General features: G+C 38.5%; 1 protein-coding gene across 1 annotated transcript in view; it reads left to right on the forward strand.

Annotated features, from left to right (window-relative positions):
* Nucleotides 1-4415: 4415 nt before the first annotated feature.
* SIK2 (salt inducible kinase 2) overlaps nt 4416-19822 on the forward strand; it is a gene marked incomplete at its 5' end in the record, with an annotated part of 95834 nt that continues 80427 nt past the window's right edge. Inside the window, 2 exon segments of the mRNA XM_027772871.1 lie at nt 4416-4532; nt 8778-8841. Of these exon segments, the coding sequence (XP_027628672.1) occupies nt 4416-4532; nt 8778-8841 (181 nt within the window).

The following is a 19822-nucleotide window of genomic DNA, read 5'->3' on the forward strand; positions in this document are numbered from 1 at the left end:
GCGCATGTGCGTGTTCATGTGTGCCCAAGATCCCGAGAGGAGAGTGGAAGAGAAGGGACTGCAGCGTGGCCATCCCCCCTGGGGAGTGATTTCTCGCTTTCTGTCTCTCTGTTTCTCTGTCTCTCTCTCTGTCTGGCAAGTGCATGCACCCTATGGCAAAAACCTCTCAAAAAATTAATTAATTAATTAATTAAATAGACATAGATTTCATTATAGACCACTAACGATTCAATCAAATGACAGGCTGGTCTGTTGTAATTCCAACAATGATTTGAGGCAGAAGCTTGACTAGTCTTATTTTTTTAATTTCAAAGATCTACTTTTATAGTAAAAGTAATGTTGTACTCCAGAAGGACAGTAGAATTACCATATTATTGGGTTAACGACCTAACAGTAGAAAATGGCTCTGAAACAACTATTATCTGAGACAACGTATAGATGTTAATCCCTTCTGATTTTTTATGAATAGAATAGCTCTTATAATTAAGTAACTTCTTTTTACAAAGTTCCCAAAAGCTACTTTTGTATATATGGTTTCTTTTGCTATAGGGCGCATGTGTTCGCCTGGGAGAGAGAGAGACAGAAAGCAAGAAATCACCTCTGGAGGTATGGCCATGCCATGCCACAATCCTTTCTCCTCCATTCTCTCCAGATTTGGGGCACACACACGTGCGCGTGTGCACACACACACACACACACACACACACCCGACATGCATTTTAAGTTTCAGGGTCTAGGATTCAAACTGCGGTTGACCACATGCGAGTCCAGCAACGTAAGCGTTACACCATTTGCTGGTCCCTTTTACTTTTTTTAAGAGAGATTTTCCCTATAGGGCGTGGGAGCTCACTGAAGAGACAGAAAGCAAAAAATCATCCCTCAAAGGGTATGGCCATGCCACAATTCCTTCTCCTCCATTCTCCTCTCAGGGTTTTGGGCACACTTGCACACACCCAGTGTGAGTTCTAAGCTACCACCAGGACTTGAACCACAGCCTACTACATGAGAGTCTAGCAACATAACTACCATACCATCCGCTGGTCCCCTAAATGGTTTCTTTTAATGTGTAAGATTAATATTTCCTTTATGAGAAGTGAAATAATATTTTCCTAAAAATAGAAAAAGGAAAGAATAATATTATTTAAATTATAATTTGAAATACAAAATTTTTTCTTTTATTTAGCTTTTATGTTCTTACATTTAATTCCTTATCCTCATAAATTTGTATTTTATATAGTTGTTACTTTCATATATACTGCTTTTTATTTAACATTGGTATAAACATTTCTATGTTGCAGACTTTCAGTATAGCATTGGGCAAATGCCTAACAGGGATTTTTTTGTTGAAAAAACTTGGTCATTTTATTCTTACAAACCCACTAAGTTTCTGGAGAGTAAGAATCACATCTCATTCATTTTTATAGTCCAAGCAAAATTCATGGCATAGAACAAGCGCTCAGTAAATGTATAACAGACTGAATTAGTGAAAAGACTGAAGTTAGAGTTAAAAAAAAAACAGAATTTTTTTTACCCATTAATTCAGTACCGGTTTAGGGCTTTGGTAGATTACATGACATCTTTTGAACCTTGAACCTTAGCTCCAATAACTCATAGATATGCTGTTTGTTCCACTTACTCCATGGAATTGGGAAATAAATTAGATAAAATGTTAAAGTTATCTTGTAAAATGGAGAGTCCTGTGCAGTATGAATGTCATCATCATAATTGTTATATTTCTGGGAGCTACTTGGTAGAGTTCCATTGTTAAGAAATTACCTCAAAGATTGTTCACAGACTGCTAGTTGGTCACCAAACACCCACTCCTTCCTCCTCTTTCTGGGCCTAAAAATCGGCCTGTTTCTGTGCTTCCCTTACACGCAGGTGTGGTCACATGACTGAGTTCCAGTTAATGAGATGAGCAGGAATTGTAGGCACCACTTCAGGCCTGGCCCATAGAAAGCCTCCCAGAAAGGTCTTGTTTTCTCTTTCTGTCTGGTTGGATGGAGGCAGCTTTCAGAGTAACCTTGGAAGCCACATATTAAAGATAGTAAAGCCTGATTGTAGCTTGTATGCCTGCCAGAAAACCTCAGTCATCCAGTTCTGCTGTGTGAGCAAGAAAGAAACTTCTGTTGTACTTGAATCATTACATATCTTGGGGTCTACTTGTTAAAGCAGTCAGGCCCTCCCTAACTTTACAAGGATATTATTAGGATCAAGCATGCTCTACTTTTACTTTAAGGAAGTATAATCCTTTTATAGCAGAGAGTGTAAAAAGGATGTCTCAAGGTAGACAACGTAAAGGTGAAATACATAGATTTGCGGTTCTGTGTGTGTTTATAGCCTATGACTCAAAATTGAAGAGAAGAGAGAAACTAAATAATGAAGTTATAATTTTCATAATATGAAATTTTCATTAGATAATTTTTATACAGTATTTAAAGACATTTTTCACTCTCATTGTTCATACTAAGGTCAGGCAATACCTTGCTTAGAAACAGTTTTACCAAACCATTTCTTTAACATTAAATGTGATAGTCTAGCTATATACGATATGACTAAGTCATGCTGAGTGTTTTGTTTTAATTTGATTTCTTTCTTCATGGTGGAGCATATATACATGCACTTGAGAGAGAGAGAGAGAGAGAGATGAGCACCCTTTACAGAATCTGATTGTGCTGTGATCCCCATGCTCTAGTCTTTCAGCCAGTCTGATCCTGGGTGCTCAAGTATGTTCCTGGCACATTTCAGGCCTAATGGCTCAGGTCGAATGGCTCGGGGATTCAAACCTGGTTGCCAGGTGGGATCCAGCTCTCCTGAGCAGCACATTACCACTGCATTACAGAGCCAACTTTTTTTGTTCTTTAGGCAGTCTTCTTTCTTAGGCAGGGTCTCATTGTGTTGTCCAGGCCAACTTCCAGTTCATAATCTTCCTGCTTTTGCTGGGGTTATATGCACGTGCCACCACACCTGGCTTTTAGGTTGGACCAGGAATCAAACTCAGACCTTTCATGTGGTCCCAGCCCATGGAGCACAGTATCTCAGTATGCCTCTGTGACTGGACCCATACTGAGGTTTTGTTCATTATGGTTTTTTTTTTTAGTTGGTTTGTTTCTTCAATGAACAAGAAGGCGACAGGAAAAAGAAAGAGAACGGGATACAGGCATCTCGTTCTCGATTACAGACTTCATGCCGTAATCCATTCCCAGCCAGCCCAGATCTTTGGCATATATGCACTATTTTGTGTACCTAGCATGCACAGGGATGCCTAAAAAATCAAATTTAGGACCTTCCCATGTGGGTCCTAAATTCCATGTGGTTTGCCACTGTGGCACCGACTAGCCCTCATGCTGAGTTTTTTTAAAAAACAATGGTGCCTTTCTCCAATTCTTTTCTATTTATTATATGGTTGTGATCCATCTCTTGTTGGGGAGGGAAATTCTTGTATCTAGACTAATTCTAAAAATTTTAGGGATGATAGTTTCTTCAAAATACGCACATCTCTGAAACTCCATGTTACCTTCCTAAGGAATACGGAGGAAATTCAAGTCCAGTCATGCATTGCCTAATGATAGTGATAAGTTCTGAGAAATGTATTTTTAGATGATTCTGTTGTTGTGAGAACATCAGAGTGTACTTAAACCAACCTAAATTGTCAGTCTACTACATACCTACGCTGTATGATATAGCCTGTTATAATCTTACAGAGCCACTATCGTATGCGCAGTCTATCAGTGACCGCAAGGGTATTGTACGATTACTCTGCCCAAGTAACTGATAGTACAAGATTCTCTCTCTTTAAGGTGTTTAGATTTGAATTAGTCTAATAATATCTCTAATAGCAAGTACAATACTTACTTGGTCTACTTCTCTAGCAGTCAAAGTGTAACACTTTTTGGGACCAGCAAATGGTGTTATGGTTATGTCACTGGACTCCCATGAGTCGACTGCGGTTCAAGTCCCAGACCTGACAGCTTAAACTCATGCCATGTGCATGTGTATGTATGTGTGCCCGAAATCCTGAGAGGAGAATGGAGGAGAAGGGATTATGATGTGACATATACCCTATAGCAAAAATCTCTTTCTCTTAAAAAAAGGGAAAAAAAGAGGAGTCTTTTTTTTTTCCCTTTCTAATTTTGCCAGAGGGCACATACACTTCTTTGGGGGGTGGGGGGGCATAGAATATGATTGTGCCACAATTTCTTCTTCATTTTTCCATGCTTTGAGGATTTGGGGAATGCACACACATGCACTTGGTGTGATTTTTCAAACCACTGAGACCAAGATTTGAGCTGAACGGTCAGGTGGAATCTCGCTTTTTTAGCCACTAGCCTACAGGGGCTGGCCCTAAAAAGATTCTTAACTGGAAAATGTTAACAACTGTTGTATACTAATTTTATTTGTGTTCTTGGATGCAGGTGGCAATAAAAATAATAGATAAATCTCAGCTGGATGCAGTGAACCTTGAGAAAATCTACCGAGAAGTACAAATAATGAAAATGCTAGATCATCCTCACATTATCAAACTTTATCAGGTAAGACTTAGCCTTACAGCTCTCCACAATTTCCTCATTCACTTTTTAAATTTATATCATGATTTTTCTTCTTATATTTTTCTAATCTGTAAAAGAAGGATAAATGTATGTTTTGTTAAACTGAGTATATCCCTTTTTCTCTGTATTATCTTTGAATTAAAAATTTAGCAATCAGAGGCCAGCAGATGGTATGGTGGTTAGGGATACAGGACTCCCACATGGCTAACCACAGTTCAAGACCCAGACCAGGTGGCTTTCTCTCTCTCTCTTTCTGCGTGTGTGTGTGTGTGTGTGTGCCACTCTGGTCAAATTGAAAATATAATGATAAATAAAATAAAGGAAATAACAAAAAAGAAAAAAAAATTAGCAATCGGTAACTAGTAGCTTGATTTTAAGTGGTCTCTCAGACTGTATGTTATTTTACTTTGAAAGTTTGCAATTGTACATTTGTGATATCCTTTTTTTTTTTTTTTTTTTTTTTTTTTTGAGGGGTTTTTTTTTTTTTGGTTCGGCTTGCCAGAGAGACAGAAAGCGAGAAAGCGAGAAATCACCCCCCAGGGGGGATGGCCACACTGCAATCCCTTCTCCTCCATTCTCCTCTCGGGATCTTGAGCACGCACACACACGCGCCCGGCGTGAGTTTAAGCCACCGGGTCCAGGACTCGAACCGCAGTCGACTACATGGGGGTCCAGCGACTTAGCCATTACGCTAACTGCTGGTCCTGTGTGATACCCTTCTTAAACCTGCTGAGTTTTGGTGGTAGTTTACCAGAAATGAAGATATGGTAGTTTTTTTGTTTGTTTGTTTTTATAAAGCATCATATTTATATTTTATGAAATATAAAAACTAAAATAATATATTACTTAGTGGCATACTTTATAATACCTAGAGCCAAGTCTTTTTTTTTTTTTGGCTTATTTTATCAGGTTAATGAGCCATTTTTAAGAAAACTGATTAAGATAACATTTGTAAAATAAATGACACTAATTTAAGTGCATGAGATTTTTTAACAAAGAACCTTTTCTCAGATTTTTAAATCATTCACATTTAAGAATGGTAATACAGGGACCAGCAGGTGGCATAGTGGCTGAGGTGCTAGCTTCCCACATGGCCGACCACAGTTCAAGTCCTGGAACTATCAGCTTAAAAAATCATGCTGGGTGCATGTGCATGTGTGCTCACAATCCCAAGAGGAGATTGAAGGAGAAGGGATTGTGGTGTGGCCATCCCCTTGGATGATTTCTCACTGTCCATCTCTCTGTCCCTCTCTGACAAGTACATGCACCTGATGGCAAAAACCTAAAAACAAACAAAATTTATATAAGGAGTCTTTAAAGAAAATACAAAAACACTGTGTATGGATTATGTATGCATTTCAAATATTGTTTTTTTATATGCCTGAGGTCATATGATGTTCATGGGTGCTGAGATTGGTGGGAGATGGTGCAGAGACAGCACCAGACCAATGGGTCTGGTCATGCCACAATTGTTTTTCTTCCCATTCTCCATCCCCTTAGGCTCCTGAGCATGCACACATGTACCCAGTGTATTCTTCAGGCCAACAGAGCTTGGACTCAAACCATAGTTGGCCATATGGATATCTGTCTTGCTCTGCACTGTGCCTACTACTGTGCTCCAGGGCCAGTCCTTCAAAAAAATGTTATTTGCCAGAGCCTATGTGCACTTACCAGAGGCTGGGTGCACTCACCACAGAAAGACAGAGACAGAGAGAGGGAAAAGGAGAACACCCCTCTATAAGACATAGTCACACCACCATCCCATCTTCATTTCTCCCTCCTTTCAGGATTTTAGGCATATACACATACATTCCCAGTGTGTTTTTCAAGCTTCCGGGTCTGAGACTTGAGCCACCTGGCCCACTAGCCCCCTTAACCACCAGGCCACAAACTGGTCCTCATTTTTTTTTTTTTTTTTTTTTCAAAAATTGGTTTTTACTGGGAACCAGCAGTTAGCGTGATGGCTATGTCGCTGGACTCCCACGTAGTCAACCGTGGTTCATGTCCCGGACCCGGGGGCTTAAAACTCACACCGGGCACATGTGCGTGCGTGCCCAAGATCCCGAGAGGAGCATGGAGGAGAAGGGATTGCGGCGTGACCATCCCCCCTGGGGGGTGATTTCTCGCTTTCTGTCTCTATGTCTCTCTCTGTCTGTCTGGCGAGCACACGCGCCCTACAGTGAAAATCTCTCAAAAAAAAAAATAGGTTTGTACTCTAATTTCATTTTTCCACAGACTTTTTGAAGTACTCTTGTATACAACATTTTTAAAATTTCTAATTCTTAATATGTAGCATTTTTCTATTTGAAGACCCTTTTTAAGCTGAAATTTCCTGGTATGTTAGCCTGTAACTTTTATCTCCAAAGAGTGATGTGTGCAGCCATGGTATACTGAGCCATTAGAATCACATTAGTAACTAAAAATCAGTAATCATGGTAGTGTTTACACCACAGAAATCAGCTTACAAATCCAAGCCTTTTTTTCCCTCTTAGAGAGCTAGTTGGCTACTGCTATATATGCTCAGATGGATTTAACACTAGTGCTCTTGGGAGCATAAGAAAATATTAGGACTTCTAGTTATGTTTATTATTCACATTTAAATAATAAACTTGGGTGTGCTTTATAGCATACATAATGTGTTTATATAGTGGCAGATGTGTATAACTTGTATATCTGTGTTCATGCACATGTGTGTATTTATATGTTCATGCACATACACATACACATGTATTGACTAAACAGTTCTTATTGATTGGAATTTACAATTTGGAGACCATTGGTTTATCTATACCTACTGAGAATGAGAGAGTGTGATGTGCCACTCAGAATATTTTCTAAAACTGTAGAACCACAGAGCCCTCTTAGGCCAAATTTCTATAATATTCTCTTTCCCAAAAAAGGATTTCTTTTAATTCTTAAAGAAAATACTTACAAGAAGCTCATCATATTCTTAGAAGTGTTCAATGAACCGTAAGCTAAAGTGAAAATACAAGTGCCATGATTCATATGAGAATTTTATCTTTACTTGAACTAAATTATTGGTTAAAGTTGATTTGCTCGGCCACCCAGTGGCATGGTAGGTAGGGTGGCTAGATCCCACATGGCCTACTGTGTGGTTCAAGTCCCTACCAAGCAGCTTGAGAAACAGGCCAGGCATGTGCATGCATGCCCTAAATCCTGAGAGGAGACTAGAGAAGAAGGGATTGTAGTGCAGCCATCCTCCTGGGGATGCTTTCTTACTTTCCCTATCTCTCTCTCCCTCTCTCCTTCTCTCCTTCTCTCCTTCTCTTCCTCCCTGTGGCAAGCACACATGTCCTATACCCAACTAAAAAAAAAAATTTTTTTTTTTGATTTGTTTAGGCCTAAGTTGTAGGTAGGTCCTAGTTTTCTGGATAAGGGAGAATAGTCCCAGACCTGCATTTTAGAGCAAAATAAGTTTTCAGCCGATTGTAGTTAAGGAATATTTCAGAGAAACAATCTAAAAAAAATCACTCATTTTTGAGTGATTTGCTTTCTTCGAAATTTTTTATTAGAATCTATTTTCTTTATAAAGAGAGACCACTTCAGTATGGTTTGAAAAAATCACATTTGTGACAGTTATTTCCTACTTTTTTCTAGAAAATAAGCTTAAATGAAAGTATGTCATAGAGCTATGAAGAAGAAACTTTTGATCAATGTTTTAAAATTATAGTACTTTGTAACTACGCTAAAGAACAGTAGGATAAATATGACTGTGCCAGGTTACCTACGCCATAAGTCAGATAAGCCAAGTTTTCCTCTTTTATTATTCTTTTCTGAATTAGGGTCTACCATGAGAACACAGAGCTAGGAAAGTCAGTGAGGAGGTGTTGAAAGTAAATCTTCCAAACTCCTATTGCCTATGGTAGTACTTTTCAAACGTTATTATGCATAAAATCGCCTGGTGATTTTGCTGAATCATAAATTCTAATTCAGTAGGTCTGGGTGGGGCCTGAGAGTCTGCATTTCTAACAGGCACTTAGCAGTGCTGCTACTGGTGGTCTATGGCCCACACTCGAGACAAGGATCTCAACTTTTCATACAAATAGTAGCATAAAGATACTGTCAGGCTTGTTAGCTTAGTCAGCTTCTGAATTCTTCATAACTCTGATTCTCTCATTAGTAATTTTAATTTAGGTAACCTCATACATTGCTGTGGTAAATTTCAGTCCTTTCTTATCAGATAAATATGAAATTATTTGTCAACAGGTCATGGAAACCAAAAGTATGCTGTACCTTGTGACAGAATATGCTAAAAATGGAGAAATTTTTGGTAAGCGTTTTTCTTTACTTTTTTTTTTATTTAAAAGGTCTAATCTAATCTGCATGAATAGCATATTTTCTAACTTTCTGCTTTTTTAAGAGTCAGTAACATGAATTAGAACTCATAGTATTGAAATATGATAAGATACATAGTAACCATCAAAAATATGGACTGTCTTTTCTTGTATTTATGTTATTAAAGGTACTGCTTAATTCTCTCATCGTTAAAGAGATTGGAGAATCACAGGCAGGAAAGGCTCAGCCATAGTTGCGGGACACTGCTTCATGGCAGGCTGAGGCCACATGGATTTGGTTCCTGGCCCAGCTCACAGTGGCACCTGCCTGAGTCTCAGCTACTATAGGGAGGCTAAGGCAGGAGGATTGCAGCGTATTGAGACTCTGTCTAAAAACACCATGTACTCACACACGTGCGCATGAGCACACATGCAACTGCCCTGCTTTAATTTTAATGTAGTCCATTGGTGTAGGAAGAGTTGGGCATCATGCTGAGTTGGAGGAACAGGCACTTAGCAGTGCTGCTACTGGTGGTCTATGGCCCACACTCGAGACAAGGATCTCAACTTTTCATACAAATAGTAGCATAAAGATACTGTCAGGCTTGTTAGCTTAGTCAGCTTCTGAATTCTTCATAACTCTGATTCTCTCATTAGTAATTTTAATTTAGGTAACCTCATACATTGCTGTGGTAAATTTCAGTCCTTTCTTATCAGATAAATATGAAATTATTTGTCAACAGGTCATGGAAACCAAAAGTATGCTGTACCTTGTGACAGAATATGCTAAAAATGGAGAAATTTTTGGTAAGCGTTTTTCTTTACTTTTTTTTTTATTTAAAAGGTCTAATCTAATCTGCATGAATAGCATATTTTCTAACTTTCTGCTTTTTTAAGAGTCAGTAACATGAATTAGAACTCATAGTATTGAAATATGATAAGATACATAGTAACCATCAAAAATATGGACTGTCTTTTCTTGTATTTATGTTATTAAAGGTACTGCTTAATTCTCTCATCGTTAAAGAGATTGGAGAATCACAGGCAGGAAAGGCTCAGCCATAGTTGCGGGACACTGCTTCATGGCAGGCTGAGGCCACATGGATTTGGTTCCTGGCCCAGCTCACAGTGGCACCTGCCTGAGTCTCAGCTACTATAGGGAGGCTAAGGCAGGAGGATTGCAGCGTATTGAGACTCTGTCTAAAAACACCATGTACTCACACACGTGCGCATGAGCACACATGCAACTGCCCTGCTTTAATTTTAATGTAGTCCATTGGTGTAGGAAGAGTTGGGCATCATGCTGAGTTGGAGGTAGAAAAGAAAGAGATTGATGACCAAGAAGGTTTCCAATGACGAATCCAACTCTTAGTAAGAAAGTGTGTGTGGGGGGGGAGTGTTGTATGGCAGAAAAGAAAGGCAAAAATGGTTGATTACATGTGGAAGATGCATGGAAGAAAAGACATAGCAAATTGTAGATTCAGGTAGATACAAGGTAGAGACCGTGTGGTAGCCAACCAGTTTCTGACATGAAGTTCATAAGAATAGTATAATAAAATGAGAAGATGCAATCAAAGAAATATTAATCAAGAATGAAAAATATATAAGATTTTAAGTGCATTAATCCAATAAATGCATTAAGTCAGTTAGAACCTCAAATGTAAAAGAACCACATAAACAATATTGAACTCTGTACTTTGAATTATATTAAGATTTATCTTTTTCAGGTTTATAATTTTGGAATCATTATTTAACTTTACAAGTTTCCCTTTAGTGTCTGCTCTGTGCCTAGAGGGTATCGTGTTCCTTACTTTTTTCATTCCCATAGCTTTGTATTTAGTTGGCTAGCAAATCATACATTGTGTTCTTGCAAAATGATTTAAAATTAAATCCTTCTGTTTCCACAATCATTACCCTGATCTAGGCTTTCATCACCTTATGTCTCAATTAGTGAAGACCTCACGTTTTATTATCCTTCTTTCTTCCCCAATCAAGTACATTTTGATACAGTTGCTGTTTAATCTTACCAAAATGATATTTTTATTATAGTACAACTATATTCAATAACTCACCTTTCTCTTAGGGTAGCTCTACTAAGTGCATGGATATGCAAACTATTCCTTGCATAGGCCTATTGCTTTTCCTTAAATAAAGACAAACTGCGGACTATACTCTATGCTTCAGTAATAAGTTAGTGGGTCTTTCTTTCCATCTTTCCTCCCCCTCCTTACTTTCTGTTTGTGTTTCCTGGTCTGTGTCAGTTTTTATCACCAGCAGATAGCACAGTGGTAGTCGACCACAGTTCAAGTCCCAGACTCGATGACTTAAAACTTATGCTGGGTGCGTGTGTGTGTGTGTGTGTGTGTGTGTGTGTGTGTGTGTGTGCACATGCATGCCCAAGATCCCAAAAGACAAAGCAGAAGGGACTGTGACGTGGCCATCCTCCCGGAGGGTAATTTCTCACTTTCTGTCTCTCCAACAAACGCAAACGCCCTATAGCAAAAATCTCTCTTTTAAAAACAAGGGGGGGAACCAGCAGTTAGCGTAATGGCTATGTCGCTGGACTCCCATGTAGTCGACCGCGGTTCGTGTCCCGGACCCAGTGGCTTAAAACTCACGTCGGGCGCGTGTGCATGCGTGCCCAAGATCCCGCGAGGAGAATGGAGAAGGGATTGCAACGTGACCATCCCCCCTGAGGGGTGATTTCTCACTTTCCGTCTCCCTGTCTCTCTCTGTCTGGCGAGCGCATGCGCCCTATAGCAAAAACCTCTCCAAAAAAAAAAGTTAAACATGTACTATACTCGGTTAAAGGATCAAATAATTCTTAAAGGTTTGATACAAAAAAGTCAGTCTCCCATCCTCCTGACTTCTATTTCCTCTCCTCAAAGACAACCGCTTTCCTTCTTTTAGCTAATTAGTTTAGATTTGCCTCCATTTCCCTGAATTATGTGCTTGTATTGTTGCTTGTGGGTTTCTCCCATATTTTCAACATAGCCTTTGGAATCCTTTTTGAATCTTTCTTTGCTCATATGTGTATGAGGTACATGACAGATCTAAGGACAGCTGTGGGAGACCTTGAGTATTAGGATAAGAAGCTAGGATTATTTGTTAACAGTGACCATCTATGCGTTGAAGGTGATAATGTGTGTGAGGACATTTTTAAGAAGATAAATCCAGTAGTGGTTTGTAGTTTGAAGGATAGAAGGAGGAAGGAAACCATTTAGAAGACCCATTTAATTGTTTAGTTGTGAAAGACTGAATGCCTAAGTTAAGATGTTTGCTGTTAGAATCATGAGTAAAGACTTTAAGCGAGAGGCATGTCCAATTCTAAAAATAACTTCTACTGATATTGAGCACTCCTTTTTGTTGGATACTATTTAAAGTATTCGATTTATTTATTTAAACCTCCGAAAGGCCTTATAAGGTAGGCACTGAAAGATTCAGTAATTTGTCCAAAGTCACACAGTAAATAAGTGGCAGAATCTGCATTTGAACCAGCCTGTTAATAATTAAGCTCTGCCACTTCCCAAGAGTCTTTTTTGACTATCAAGAAACAAACACTAAGAGTTAGAATTTAAGGAAAATGTGATTGAAGAATATTGTATGATACAATATCATTGTATGACCAATACATAGGTCTCATTTCAGTGTAAAAAAAAAAATTGAATTTTTAAAAGTTTATTTATTTCATGAGTGAGAGGGACAAAGACAACATCCCTTTCAGGGTCCTGACACAGTGATTCACTCACAGTTTCAGTTAAATCACTGGCATGCATATCCTGGCATACTTAGGGAGATCCTTGGACACAAAAGAGATAACGTTTTACTACTGCACTACTGTCTGACTCCTCCTAATTAGATTTTAAATGTGCTATTAGAGATAATATGAGAACATTTAATATGGGCAATTGGCAGTTGAGGATATGGAACCAAACAAAATTCAGAAGATAACTCAGATTCAACAATGAGAAGACAAACATAAATTTTATTAATTAATGAAATGCCTTAATTAGCTTTCCAAACTTTTTTTGGAGAGGTTTTTGTTATAGGGCGTGTGTGCTTGCCAGGAAGACAGAGACAGAAAGCAAGAAATCACCCCTCAGGGGGGATGGCCACACCTCAGTCCCTTCTCTTCCACTCTCCTCTCGGTATCCTGGTAACATACGCACATGCACCCAGCGTGAGTTTAAGCCACCAGGTCCAGGATTCAAACCACAGTCGACTACATGGGAGTCCAGCGACATAGCCATTATGCCACCTGCTGGTCTGAGCTTTCCAAACTTCTTAATACGTGAATACAACAGACCAAGGAGCAGGATCTCTTATTATATTCATATGCCTACTTGCTGTCAAATAAAACTGTTATCAGTGACTTGGGCAAATGGCAAAAGATAAAACAAAGCCTTCATGCGAATTGGCCAGTAGGGTCTAAACCTTCTAACAAAGTCCTTGAATACCTCAGTATTCAGCACCTTAGGCACCAATACATTTCATTCAATTAATAATAAAGTGAGTGTTCCAACAAGGTGGAAAAAATTAAGAGATTGGAACCAGATACTTCACAAAAAAATATACCCAAATATGGCCAATAACCACATGAAAAAATCACTTGACATGTATTAATCATCAGAAAAACATACATTACAAACCATACTTAAATAATACTTCACAGCAACCCAAATGGTTAAAACTAAAAGATTGACAAAACTAAATGTTAATGAGTCTGTGAAGCAACTAAAACTCTCATATATTGCTGGTGGGAATGTATAGTAGTACAGCCACTTGGGAGAATTGGCAACGGAGGTACTTTATGGAAGCTTTAAGAAGGATGAGTTTGTTGATACAGGATAGATTTAATTCATTCTATAATGTAGCAGATGGGAAAGAGCAATACATTAGACACTAGTATGGAGAAAAGTGTAGAACAGCAGGCAGTGCTCATGTGATAGTCAAGGAATGAATAAAGGATCAGTAATTAGCAGTGAGGCAATTTATGGTAGATGTGCAGTCAGCAATGCTTTTCAACCCAAGAGATGATACAAATGAATATCCCAGGTTGACCATCAGAATGGTGGAGATCAAATTCTTGTAAGAGTTGCTATGGGCAGAGAGGTCATCATTGAAAAGACAAACTAGGAGATCCAAGTTCAGGAGATAAGTGAACAACAAAGGGATCTTATGAACTGGGAAAATGTAACAGTGGAGAAACTGAAGGTTATGAAGATAGTGAAGTATTTTAGGGAAAAACGTATATAAAAAAGAACAAAATCCCAAGCCTTGAGCCTGTACATAACTTCCCAGCAGCTTGCCACTTTCAAGTTCTTTCTGCTTCTGGCACAATTGCCTTAACTGTGCCCTGCTAATTCAGGGGAGGCCGTAGGCCTTTGCACTCCCCTCATCTGCTGCTGCTTTGCACAGAGAGAGGTTTCCTGTGCCATCTGCTTTTCTTGCTCCATCTGACTAGCTTTACGCCAAAAGAGCAATTATGGTGGCATGCTGAGAATGCATCTACAGTGCGTGATTCATGCATTATGAGACCATGGTGTTTATGCTTTATTTTTGTTTGGTTAATTATACTGTGCCTCACTCCACAAAGGGTTGAAGTATAGTTTTAAAGGAGAATTGATACCCCCAAAATTCTAAAATATAAGTAACAATAATGAGTTGAGTCAGAAAATATAGGTAAGAGGGGAAAACAACTTCTGAGGGGAAAATATAAATGAATACGAGAAATATGTGGGTCATAAGGGTAATAAAGGCATAAGAGTTTCAGATTCAGCTTTATGCTTTGTGGCTATCAAAGTAAAAAGAGGATCTACTCGTTTACAGAATTTTGTATAAGAGAGAGAGAACTACCTATTTCTCAAAGAAGCAAAACTTTCCTTAGTACTAAATTCTAGAATAAATTTATCCTTTGGGTTTCTTATAAGAGGTACTGAGTCATCTTTTTAAAATAAAAATTTGTTCCTGTTCAAACTTTTCAGGGACTTCTGATGCTTTTGTAATAAAGTCCTTAACAAGACCATCAAGGATCATTACACCTATAATCCCTGTCCTCAGAAACAATAAAGGTTATCATTTTTTGAACATTCACCATGTGTCAGGCATTATGCTAAGTCCTTTGCATAAAGTATTTCATTTAATCCTCTCAGAAACCTTCTAAGATGGTGTACTGTTAATATCTCCATTTTTTTTTTAAGGTTTTTGCCATGGGGCATATGCACTCACCAGAGAGAGACAGAGAGAAATCAGCTCCTGATTTCTCTATTGTGGCCACACCGCAATCCCTTCTCTTCCATTTTCCTGGGATTTGGGGCACTTAGCACATGGCACCCAGCGTGATTTTCAAGACTCCAGGTCAGGGACTCAAACTGCAATCAGCTATGTGGGAGTCTAGCACCTTAACCGCTACACCACCTGCTGGCCCCAATGTCTCCATTTTACATTAGAAAAAACTGAGAACCTGAATGGTTAAACAGTTTGCCCAGGGTCAGCAAAAGGCATAACCTCTGCTGGAAGTTATAGTCTGATTTCACAGCCTGAGCTTTTAACCTCACTGGTATACTAGCTATAACTGACTATATGCCCACTTTTGTATGTGTGTGTGTGGGGGGGGGGTCTCACTCGGTCATGGTTCTTCTCTTGCAGCCTCCTAGGTATGACTACAGGCACATGCCTCCACACCCATCTCTTCTCTAAATAGAGTCTGTGTTGCCCAGGCCAATCTTGAGCTCACAATCCTTCTGTCTCAGCCTCCCCAAACTGCTGGGATCATAAACAGCACCACGCTGGCTTTTAGGTTGGACCAGGAATCAAATCAAGGCCTCCCATGTGGTCCCAGCCTATAGAGCACAGTATTTTGGCAGCTTACGCTAAGCCCTTGGTTCTGTTACTGGAAGTGTTTTGCAATTAACAAGTTTCTTTTGTCTCAGTGACTGCTCATTCACTTTCTTCTGCATGAAGTATTTATTACTGTCCCTGCATCTTCTTAAGCACGTCATTTAATTCAGTTGAATCTCGATGGATATTTTTAGTATGTTACCTTTAAAGGCTAGAAACAGGGAACGCGTATAGTGGTTTTGTCGACTGCGGTGAGTGTAACTATTCCTCTTGACATAATGTGTGGCTCTGGTCCTATATTCCCTTCTATATAATGAAAGTAGGAAGAATGTGGGCTCTTGTGTTCAATACTTTGAAAACTGTACAGTGGACTTCTTACCAAATCTAAGGACCAAGTCCAGTTATCTCCCCTGAGACCCAAAACCAAGCAGATCTCCATATTGGTTGTCAAATAGAACTTGTAAATTTCTGGTTCAAAATCTGCTCATGTTGATGTGGAGTCCTAGAAAGTCCTTTGCTCTCTACATATGCCGATTTTTCCTTTTATAATGTTCTAGATGAAGTTCTATCTTTTTAATAAAGTCTTTCTCAGTAAATTCTGTCCACATTGATCTCTTATGAGAACATTTTTGTTCTCCCTTTAAAATTTATCTACATACCACCATTCATTGTTATTTAAAGTCTTTGTGTGTATCTTTAATCTCTAATATATTGTAAACTTCTGCTGAGGACTTAGCACAATACAGAGCAGTTTATAAATACCTTTCGAATGAATGGTATAATAGTCTACTTTGGCCTTATAGACCTGTTTACTCAGTGAAGCCAACAGGAGAACACTGCCAGGTTAAGTAGTCTGAGGTACTTCTTTGTTCGCTTTTTGAAAGAAGTTTTCTGTTGGCTTACTCTTCAGGAGATAAACATGAATGAGGAAATACTAACTGAATCAAGGGAGAAATTGACTTCCTCTTTTATATTAAGCAGTTTTTTGAATATGTACTGGTAGTGACCACCCTATAGTTACTTTCTGCCAATTCCCACATTCCCCTTAAAATAATCCTTTTAAGATATAATGGTATATAAGAGCATATACATTTAATCTGGGTAACTTGTTTTCTAGTTCTTATGTAGGAATTGGTGCACAACTTTGAAGGATATTATTTTCTTGGTATGGCAGTGCAGAATGTGTGATGGCAAATGTATGTGCTAAAACAAGCTTTGGGTTATTTATAAATATGATAAGGTTTCAACTTTAAATTTTTCCTTTTGCATCACAGGTGTGATTAATGGAAGTTATTCAGTATTCCTGCATCCTTTAGAACTGTTTTCATATTTGTCCATGTGGTCACGTGAAGAAAAGAGTGCAAAAATCTTAGCGAGGTCACCTCATAAGACAATTTGGGTACTGTTCAAACAATTAAACCGGCAGTCAGGAGATTCCGGCCTGGTAATTAAATTACCCAAGGCCTTTGTTTTTAGATTTCTGCTCCTTGATATGCTGTGTCTTTTCAGGCTGAGCATGTGCCTGAGGTTTATTGATTCATTTCCTGTCTGTCCCTTTCTATGGTAACATATTAGGATGCCAACTGTGGTAACTGAAAAAGAGCTTTGTTTAAACCAAAATACTTCTAGGTGCTTGGTGCTCAGAGAACCTAAGGGGCAGTTTTTGTGGCCTTTGGTTATTATCTTAACAGCCTGAAGGTGATATTAGGAAAGTGGTTCATTTACTTTCTACTGTGAGTTAAAGTAAACTTTAAAGGTTCTACTTACTATATGACTCTATAACACGACTACATTTTCATTTTTTTACCAAAAAAACTTACTAACCAGGGTCCCAGTTGTAGCAGTATTGCTTAAATCTACCCTACTTCTCTTTAGTTCTCTCCATCATTGCGTTAGGCCAGACCTTCATCAGTTCTCATTTGAATTACTTCAGCAGCCTGGATCTCTCTGCCTCTAGATGCAGATCTGATCTTTGTCATTTTTCTGCTTAAAATGTTACTATGGCTCCCCGTTACCTTCAGTATAGAATCAGAAGGCAATATGGTGTGGATTTGATGCTGCTGCCCCCATCTTCTTTTCCAGTTATTTCCCAGGCACGTGTTGGATGAGGTTTCTCAACTGAATATGATCTGCTGTACAGACATATAGGCAAATGTTGCTTTTTCACATCTGAGGGTGGTAGGTGTCAATGTAGAAAGATAGAAATTGGCATGTACTTTAGAGGGGTCTGCAAATGTTGAATTCATGAAGGGAAAATTAGACTGTCTTTGGACCTTTCCTTTTGAATTTCTATTAGACATGTGTCATAACTATCTTTGAAGAGATCAGATATAATTAAATTATTTGTAAATCTTTCTAGTTAGCCTTTAAGAAGACTAGTAACTACATGAAACAGCCAGCATGATTCATGATTGAGAAAGTTGTTACTCTGCCTCCCACCTTTGTTTAAATTGGGTCAGACTTTAAAAGAGAAGTCCGAAGTAAGGTCTGTGTGTTAGGCCTGGTTCCGCCATTAACTTCTCACCTAAACATCCTTGGGCAAGCCACACAACATTTCTGAACTTCAGTGTCTTCTAAAATTTAGGAGGTTGTTTGGGTTTAGTTAAGTGTTATGTGCTTGTTACCATGACTAATCTGAGAATTTAAAAGAAATGAGTGACTTGACTACTGCACCAGAGGAGTTCGCAGTCAGTATCCATTCTAAGAGGTTGATGTCTATAAAGCTAAGGGAAGAAATTTGAATTTCTGAGCATACACTCAAGTGGAATAGATTTACTAGAGTTGATTAGATTGTTTTAAACTTAATATGTTTGGAAATATACACAAAATAGGCTTTAATCGAATAGACAGATAGGAAAAGCAGTCCAGTTTTTCTGTTAACTTCTATTTTAATTTGCATCTATCGCTTGCTGGTTACTGGTTTTGGTTATGGTTCAAAGCTGACACTCTGTTCTGTGAGCAGTGACTGCTCCCATGTCTAGCAGCTGCATCTGTGGCTAGGCTACAGCAAAGGGAGAGAGAAAGAAACTTGAGCCATTCTGATCTCAGCCATAACCATACCCAATCCAATTCTATTCATCTGAGGGATTGGCAGTCTGTGTTTGATTTGTTCCCTAGTTTTTTGTTTTTTTCAGGATGGATTTCTATTAAGTAAATCATTGTATTAGGAATTTCAGTAAGTTCGAATTAATTCAGAAAAAGTGAACTCTTTGTGAAAGGGGAGAATTGGAAGTAAATTTTTGTCTGCTAATTAAAGATTCTCTACTTAGGGTAAAACAGGAAAGCATAGTCCACACAGGGGATGATCATTTCTTCCTCCTTTGACAAATATCCTTTCTGCTTTCCAAAAGAGGCTTCTGAGTGAGGCTTCTTAAGACCTTGTATTTCTGAAAATGTCTTCATTTAATCCTCATATGTGAAACAATATGCTATTGTGTCATTGCCTGCTTTTGGAAAATTCTTTTTTCAGAGTAATAAATTAGTTATTGAAGATCTGCTTTATATTGGACAGTTCAAGGTGCTGAGAACACATCTAGACAGAGTCTCTGCCTTCTGGGAACTTATATTTTAGTGACTGTTTCAGGTTGGGAGATTCAAAGAACATGAGGCAAATCAGTCTTTCAGAGACAAATAAAGAAGGGAAAAGGGGGTAGGGAGGCCAGGATAGGGATGAAGATTTGTTCTTTTATAAAAGGTGGCTAGAGAAAGACTCTCTGATATATATTTGAGCAAAAACCTAAAGAAAGGATGAATAGGAGAAAATTTTTTAAGATTTTACAAGTCTTTTGAGATCTTGTGTATTTGCCATAATACTTAATAGCTTTGGCTGGGAACTGGATTTTAAATTGTAAATAATTTCCCTTCAGAAAAATGAGGACATTATTCTATTGTCTTATAGTTTCCCAGGATGCCTTTGAAACGTAAAATGATCAAATTCTTGATCCTTTGTGGTGAATTACTATTTTCTATTTGTAAGCTTATCAGGCCTTCTTTTTGCTTCTATGTTCTGAATTTCATAGTGATGTACCTTGGTGTGGCTCTGTTTTGATTCATGGTGCTGGGCTGTTGGTCGGTACTTTTAATCTGGAAATGCTTGTCTCTTGGTTTTGGGGAATTGCTTTGAGTTACTTAATGTTT

Source organism: Tupaia chinensis, unplaced genomic scaffold (assembly GCF_000334495.1).
Source record: "Tupaia chinensis unplaced genomic scaffold, TupChi_1.0 Scaffold000311_2, whole genome shotgun sequence".
Lineage (NCBI taxonomy): Eukaryota > Metazoa > Chordata > Mammalia > Scandentia > Tupaiidae > Tupaia > Tupaia belangeri.